Source organism: Salvelinus sp. IW2-2015, unplaced genomic scaffold (assembly GCF_002910315.2).
Source record: "Salvelinus sp. IW2-2015 unplaced genomic scaffold, ASM291031v2 Un_scaffold1199, whole genome shotgun sequence".
Lineage (NCBI taxonomy): Eukaryota > Metazoa > Chordata > Actinopteri > Salmoniformes > Salmonidae > Salvelinus > Salvelinus sp. IW2-2015.
In genome coordinates this window covers 202,188-210,663 of record NW_019942774.1, presented here as the reverse complement: position 1 = coordinate 210,663, position 8,476 = coordinate 202,188, and the positions used below count along the sequence as shown (strand labels likewise).

General features: G+C 42.5%; 1 protein-coding gene across 1 annotated transcript in view; it reads right to left on the bottom strand.

Moving 5' to 3' along the window:
• Nucleotides 1-6: 6 nt before the first annotated feature.
• Nucleotides 7-8,476, bottom strand: part of ndrg2 (NDRG family member 2) — a 24,095-nt gene continuing 15,625 nt past the window's right edge. The window contains exons 2-16 of the mRNA XM_024137404.2: nt 6,410-6,503; nt 5,671-5,712; nt 5,374-5,479; nt 4,904-5,024; nt 4,188-4,250; nt 3,939-3,999; nt 3,566-3,652; nt 1,776-1,832; nt 1,474-1,577; nt 1,337-1,375; nt 1,125-1,176; nt 959-1,006; nt 806-841; nt 518-569; nt 7-375 (exon numbers count right to left, since the gene is read on the bottom strand). Coding sequence (XP_023993172.1) covers nt 212-375; nt 518-569; nt 806-841; nt 959-1,006; nt 1,125-1,176; nt 1,337-1,375; nt 1,474-1,577; nt 1,776-1,832; nt 3,566-3,652; nt 3,939-3,999; nt 4,188-4,250; nt 4,904-5,024; nt 5,374-5,479; nt 5,671-5,712; nt 6,410-6,484 — 1,107 coding nt within the window. The 5' untranslated portion in view covers nt 6,485-6,503 and the 3' untranslated portion in view covers nt 7-211. The remainder of the gene's footprint in view (nt 376-517; nt 570-805; nt 842-958; nt 1,007-1,124; nt 1,177-1,336; nt 1,376-1,473; nt 1,578-1,775; nt 1,833-3,565; nt 3,653-3,938; nt 4,000-4,187; nt 4,251-4,903; nt 5,025-5,373; nt 5,480-5,670; nt 5,713-6,409; nt 6,504-8,476) is intronic.

Here is an 8,476-nt window from a genome sequence, read left to right as displayed (position 1 = left end):
GGGTTAGTGACAAATGCTATCATCCCACTCTCACCCACCACCCATACATCTAGCTCTCCATCCCTCTAGCTCTCCATCCATCCATCCAGCTCTCCATCCCTCTAGCTCTCCATCCATCCCACTTGCTTTCCTTCCATCTCTCTAGCTCTCCATCCATCCCTCTAGCTCTCCAGCCATCTCTCTCTCTCTCTCTCTCTCTCTCTCTCTCTCTTCAGCAGGACACCTCCATGGTATGGGAGGGGCTGGGGGGCATCTGCCCACCCTGAGAGCTCTGAGACAGGGTACGAGAACGCTCGCGCTCCCCCTCCATGGAGTAAGAGGAAGACAGCGAGGTGGTGCGCGAACGAGACAGACGGGTCATGACGGACGATGCCACTGTGGGAGAGGGAGAGGGAGCAAGAGGGAGGGTGGAAAAGAGCGAGAGAAGGAGGATAATTAGATTGATACAGAGAGACAGTAGCACAAAAGGTCACAGTGGGTCATCATAGCCACATATTACAAACTGAGGCAAACTTACTGTAGCCCATCCCCTGAATGAAGTACTTGAAAGCCTCGGTCAATTTGCTGGGCTTTAAGTAAACACAGAAGGTACATTCGATTTTATCCATAAAATACGTCATATAAAATCTATATTTGTACAAGGACATAGACATGCAGGAATTACAATAGTTACTGGATGGTTAGTTGTATTCATAATGATAAGTGCTGTATTTCTGTATTAGCACCAAAACACATGTTAAATTCACAACTTGTATGAACTAAAAATATATGTATTTAACAACTTGGCATGTTTAATGTGTCTTACCTGGGTAAGCTGGGGAAGACCGCCAGCATCTGCCATCTGAAGAAGAAGATGAGGACAATTTTGTGTTTAGTAGCAACTGAGTGTCTGAGGAAAATGGCCTGTGTGTGTGGTTTGTTTTGATGAATGAAGGGGTGATGAAGAAAGCTTGAGTACCTTGAGGAATGAGGTTGTTGTTGGGTCCAGCTTGCTGTTGCACTCCACCTGGTGGACATGGAGGGAAAAACTTGGATTTAAATCAACATCACTACACTCACTTCACCTGGGTGTGTTCGATGCCTACATGGTAGGCCTACATTAAGATAGAAAGACGAAAACGTACAGCAGCCTCCTCATAAGGTGCCTGATCCCCGACCACCAGCATCACAGGACACCTGAAAAAGAAGAGAGAGAGATAGACAGAGAGAGACAAAGACAAAGAGATAGATTGAGAGAGACAGAGAGACTCTTGGGTATATTCAATGGAAAGAGTGAGAGACCTATTCCATACTATTGTCACAGCTGATGTAAGTGGTCTGATGGTGAAATGCTTACTTGAAGTTGCTGGTACGGTCAATGATCAGATCCCTACGGCTGGAAACGAGGAAAGGAAAGGTTACACTATTGTAGGTTTGTTAGTGTGTATGTGTGCATGCGTGCATGTGAGCCTGTGTGTGTGTGCCTGTGTGTACCTGTTGTAGCCCCTCCAGAAAAGCTCGATGTTGATGAGGTTGGGGGCTTTGGAGATGCGATCTCTGTGTGACTTCACCAGGTCTGCGTTAGCTGACATCTCCTCCTACAAACCAAGACAGAAATGATACAATAACAATGTGAGTTTTATAAGATAAAGAAAACCCCACATCGGGTTCCAGTCTATGATAACACACATATAATTTGATACCACCCACCCACGCACACACACACAGACACACACGCACACATATGCATGCATGCACGCGCGCAAGTACGCACACACACACACACACACACACACCTGACTGAAGAGATGACTCAAGATCTGCTCCGTGAGGGAGGATGTCAGGGTGGTGATCTGGAAACAGAAAGAAAGAAAGAGAGAGAGATTAGAACACCAAATAATGCATGCAGAGCAGAATTAGGCCGATACCCACTAATGATCAAAATCCAGAAAAGAGCCGTTAAATTCTTCACAACCACCTAAAAGGAACGATTCCCAAACCTTCCATAACAAAGCCATCACCTACAGAGAGATGAACCTGGAGAAGAGTCCCCTAAGCAAGCTGGTCCTAGGGCTCTGTTCACAAACACAAACACACCCCACAGAGCCCCAGGACAAAAGCACAATTAGACCCAACCAAATCATGAGAAAACAAAAAGATAATTACTTGACACATTGGAAAGAATTAACAAAAAACAGAGCAAACTAGAATGCTATTTGGCCCTAAACAGAGAGTACACAGTAGCAGAATACCTGACCACTGTGACTGACCCAAACTTAAGGAAAGCTTTGACTATGTACAGACTCAGTGAGCATAGCCTTGCTATTGAGAAAGGCCGCGTAGGCAGACATGGCTCTCAGAGAAGACAGGCTATGTGCTCACTCCCACAAAATGAGGTGGAAACTGAGCTGCACTTCCTAACCTCCTGCCCAATGTATGACCATATGAGAGACATATTTCCCTCAGATTACACAGATCCACAAAGAATTCGAAAACAAATCCAATTTTGATAAACTCCCATATCTACTGGGTGAAATTCCACAGTGTGCCATCACAGCAGCAAGATTTGTGACCTGTTGCCACAAGAAAAGGGCAACCAGTGAAGAACAACACCATTGTAAATACAACCCATATCTATTTTATTTATTTTAACTTGTGTGCTTTAACCATTTGTACATTGTTACAACACTGTATATATATAATATGACATTTGTAATGTCTTTATTGTTTTGAAACTTCTGTATGTGTAATGTTTACTGTTAATTTTTATTGTTTATTTCACTTTTGTATATTATCTACCTCACTTGCTTTGGCAATGTTAACACATGTTTCCCATGCCAATAAAGCCCCTTGAATTGAATTGAATTGAATTGAGATTGAGAAATAAAGAGAGACAGAGAGAGAGAGAGAGATCGAGAAATAGCGAGAGAGAGAGAGAGAGGTATAGTTAGGACAAATCAATAACAGCTTAGTCAATATCATGTATACAGTAAAACCCCCATGAATACAACTCCACTATCTATTTTCCTCATCTACATGTTACTTTATGAAATTGCCAACGTAATCAAAATATCCCATTGTCTGAGACAGTAATGACTGTTTATTAACTGCTAGATCAAGAGTAATGGATATATGCACTGGTAATTGAGTATCCACTTGAATTGTATAGTGGAGATGTCAACACAACAACACAGAAGAGTAATGGTGATATTGAATAGGATATGGGATTGATATTGTCAAATTGATAGAAATGCTGATAGTACTCATGAATATAGTCAAAAATCCTCTGGGAGTGATGATAATGATAATATTTCATACTAATGTTGCCAGTATTATACAGATGTAGGATCTTAATTTGATCACTCTTTTTTTGCAGAGAATTTTTCTGCACGGCAGGAAAATGCAAACTTGTAGTACATTTGTGTTTTTAAAAGGCTAAATGTTGTCATTTCCAGTTTGACATTTCCAGTTGCGGCATGATTATTTTCCTGCTATAGCAAAGTGGCTGAAATGAAGATCCTACATCTGTAAGCACATAGCTCAAATTAAGATGCTACATCTGTGAGCATATTGAAGAGACAGTAACCTTCTGGGCAGCCCAGTCCATCCACCCTCTAGCCTGAGGGTCAATGTTGACGAGAACGAGACCTTCGACTGAGTCTGGGTGGGCCATCTGAGAGGACGAAGGAGAGAGAAGGAAAAAGAGAGAGAAAAAAATAGGTCAATTGTATGTTGAGACTGTTGAATTGTAGAAATTGAAAAAAGAAGCGAGCATTGGTATCCACTGTGGAGAGCACCATATAGCAAATATATGCTAACCCATGTTAGTCCAATGCACAGACTACCAAGAGACTGCCTAGCAGAAGCTAACAGAATGGTATACTGTGATTTTTTCCCAGGGCAGCTGTATGAACTGATACAGGGAGCGGTAACATGACAAGGAGAAATCAGACGCTCACTGTGAACCTGGAGAGAATGTAAGCCCCAGCTCCCACTCCAACTCCGATGACAGAACGGAAACTAGAACAGTGAGAGAAAACAAACTGATTGACAGATGTTCTATTAGGGCCAATATGTCTGTGTTTCAGTGTTGTAAACTCCAGTAGATGTTTTTGAAACTACGTTATGAAATACTATTTTGCTTTATAGTGGACATGCTGGTAAACGAGCGAGTATTATGTCATGACGGTGAAATAAGTCTGACTCACTTGAAATATGTCAGCACAGCAGGGATCATCTCTGCAATTTGCTCCATGGACAGATACTGGTATCTAAAAAACATGAGCGGGAACATGTTTATTATGAACACTTAAATACAAAACATGCACACACACACTAGGATTGGGCGGTATACTGTACATACCGGGGTATTTTGAAATAGTGACGGTATGATTTTCAATACCGTCAACAGAAAATATACCAAATAAATTGAGCCAGTCACATGGGATGTTTGCTCACGTGGCGCAAACGGAAGTTTCATGTTAAACTTGAAATTCAATACTAATGTTTGCCGGCTAAACGTCTCATAAGTTAACTAGCTATCTAAGATGTGCCAAATACATTGTCTCCAGCTCAGGGCTCCAGCTATGCATTTGGTTTGCTAACTTGCTAGCTATAGGTGGCTAGCTTGCAAGATCAAGCTTAATGGTAACAGCAGAGACAATCAATCCCCTCCTGGATCAAGTGTGAATCGCCTTTTGAGACAGTTGTATAGCATTATTAGCTGGGTTGTCTGTCCTTGCATTTCGTTGATGTTTGCTTGCGCTTGTTAGCATTAAGCTAGTGTCCGCTATGGGAATTCCCTAGTACTTTCTTAGCATTTGTTAGCAGTATGGTACAGGAACGGTATTAAGTTATGAAAATCTGTATACAGCCCAACCCTAACACACACAAACGCACGCACGCACACACATGATATGCATACCCCATAGGATAGGTGGCAGCCCCCTCCTCTTGGCCAGGAGCGTCAATGTGGACCAGAGTGAAGTTTTTCACTATCTCCTGCATCTCCTCAAATTTAAACAGAGGAGAGAAGCAGCTTTTACCTGTGAGAGGGAGAGAGAGAAAGAGCGAGAGAGAGAGACAGAGATAGGAGAGAAAGGGAGAAAGGGAGAGAAAATGGGAGAGAGAGAGAGAGAGAAAGCAAGAGTGAGAAAGAGAAAGTGAGAGAATTACAACTTGAAAAGCATAAATGAAGAAAGGGCAGGTGCTGAACTGAAGGGGAAACTCAAAATGAAAGAGGGAAAATTGCTGGAGGGGATGAGCGGGGAAAGGTATACAAAAAAAGAGAGATGAAAGAGAAAGACAGAGTAAGAGCATGAGAGCGAGGGGGAGAGAGAAATAGCCAGAAAAAGAGAGAGAGAGAAATATTAAGAGGTAAAGAGAGAGACTCACTGTCCAGACCCACATCGTGGAAGGTGAGGATGGCGGGACGGCGTGTGTTAGAGGTTCCATGGAGAGTCACGTGGAGGAGACCATGAGGTGTCTCAATACTGTGTTCCTGGAGGATGACAGAGAGAGAGAGAGAGTTACCTACAAGTGCACATATGAACATTCAGGCACTAATACACACATACACATATGTAACACGTACGCACACAAATATATGTTGAGAAAACATACTTTCACGTGACACGAGACACATGCACACACATACCGTACGTACAGTAACAGGAGAATAAACAATCTTACCTGGCCCTGGTCCAACAGTATTCGAGCTGCAGCCTCAGCATCCTAGCAAGATGGATAGAAACCATGATGCAGCCAAAACAAGACACATTTCCGGCCACACAAGACCATTGTGAAATACATCTGGAACCTCTCTGGGAAGCTAATGTGCAGCTGTTCATTGGCAAAGACATTTCACAGAATCAACCCAGAATCAACCCACTAACATGAGTCCTGAGCCCGTATTCACAAAGAGTCTCAGAGTGGGAGTGCTGATTTAGGATCAGTTACTATATTAATTATGATTATATGGATAGATGGGGCCTGATCCTAGACCAGCACTACTACTCCGAGCCATTTTGTGAATATGCCTTTGAGTCTGCAGTTCCCCTAACTGTCCACCGCCTGCAGTTGGCAGCAGTGAGAGTACATATCCCGACCATACTCTCCAGCTCTGCAGTATATAACAACATCAGGGAGAGAGGAGCCTCTCATCTCTCACACCCTCAGGGTGACATCAACCGAGCTCTCATATCTGAGCCAGCCTAGCAACTACACACATACACGTACACACACAAAATACAGTATAAACATGTATGTGGTATGTGGAAATAGGGTGTGGCAGCATGTATGTATGATGAGGCTGGATGAGGGGGTATATATGTAATGTGTGTATGTGTGAGAGTTGAGGTTGCAAGCATGTGTGTATGACAGAGGGTGGAAGGTCCTGTATATATACGTGGGTGTGTGTACACTCACTGACCTTTGCAGGATCGGGCTGACCCGGAAGTAAAGGCTTCTCCTCCGTAATGGCGATCTCCTGCATCTCGGTCGTCATGGCGTCACTTGTTCACGTCCTACAAAGATAAATGAATGTATACATGAATATATATTCTAATATTATAGCATCTCTCTCTCTTTTTATTTTTTCTCTCTCTGTTTGTCTCTCACAAACACACCACATACGAACACACACACACACACATGAATATAGACACACATGAACATAGACACACATGAACACACACACACACCACACACAAACACACACACACACACACACAACACACACACACACACACACACACACACACACACACACACACACACACACACACCACACACACAACCACACACCACCACATGCAATATAACAGCACACACATGCATACACACATGAACATATACACACCATGAACATAGACACACATGAACATAGCACACAACATTAACACACACTAACACACACATGAGCATAGACACCACATTGAACACACACACATAACATAGACACACCATGAAACACATGACATAGACACAATGAACACACACACATAAACAATAGACAACATGAACACCATGAAAACACACTGAACATAGACACACATGGAACATGAACACACATGACACACACACATGAACATAGACACACATGAACATAGACACATATGAACACACACATGAACATAAAACACATGAACATGAACACACATGACATAGACACACATGAACATAGACACAACATGAACATGAAACACACATGAACATAGTACACACATGAACATAGACTACATGAACATAGACACACATGAACACACACGTGAAACAATAGAACGACAACACACACATGAACTAACACATTAATACAGATGACAGAGATACACATCATGACATAGCACACACGATAACATAGACACACATGAACATTAGACACACTGTGACATAGACACACATGAACACACACGTGAACATAGACATGAACATAGATACACATGAAAACACACATGAACACACATGAACACACATGAACATAGATACACATGAACACACACATGAACATAGACACACATGAACATAGATACATATGAACATAGACACATATGAACATAGACACACATGAACTAGATACACATGAACACACATGAAAACACACATGAACATAGATACACATGAACAGGATACACATGAACATAGACACGCACACTCACTCACGCACACAGTGCACAAACGCACACCTATTTTGATCTTCTATCCTCGTGGGGACCTAACATGGATTTCCATTCAAAATCCTATTTTCCCTAATCCCATATCCGTCTCCCTAACCCAAACCTTAAACCTAACTCCTAACCCTAAACCTAACCCCTTACCCTTACTATAATTCTAACCCTAATTGCAACCCTAACCCTAACCCTAATCCCTAAATTTAAAATAGCCTTTGTCATCATGGGTATGTGGGAAATGTCCCCAGGAGGGAGAATATTTCTTGCTTTATCCTACAGCATAAATATATTGGTTTACTAATCTGGTACCTTCACAGTTCTATGGGACTCTAGAAGTGAATTAATAATTAGAGTTGAAATTAAAATGAACTCTAAATAATTAACTGGGAAGACAAGAGGAAGAAAAATAATGAAGTGATAGAGAGATAAAGTGGTAGAGACAGACAGGCAGGCAGGCAGACACAGGCAGGCAGGCAGACAGACAGACAGACAGACAGACAGGCAGACAGACAGGCAGGCAGGCAGACAGGCAGGCAGGCAGGCAGACAGACTAGGGGAAAACTTGAGCACCTATTACCATCTAGCAGACTCGTGGCTTGCTAGGGAGTTGTTGATGAAGACAGAGGTTGGGCCTAAACAGCCCATTTCATCATTTTTTAAAGTCTTAACCTTATCCCAAAACGTAACCCTTACCATACCCAGGTTTTAACCAAACCCTTACCTACTTTGGCTTCACCTATAGACATTTACATTTGACCTGAACATTGGCTGGGGGACCTCGTTTAGAAACCAATAGCCTGACTCCTCCCTGTGTGTGGGTGTGTGTTCGG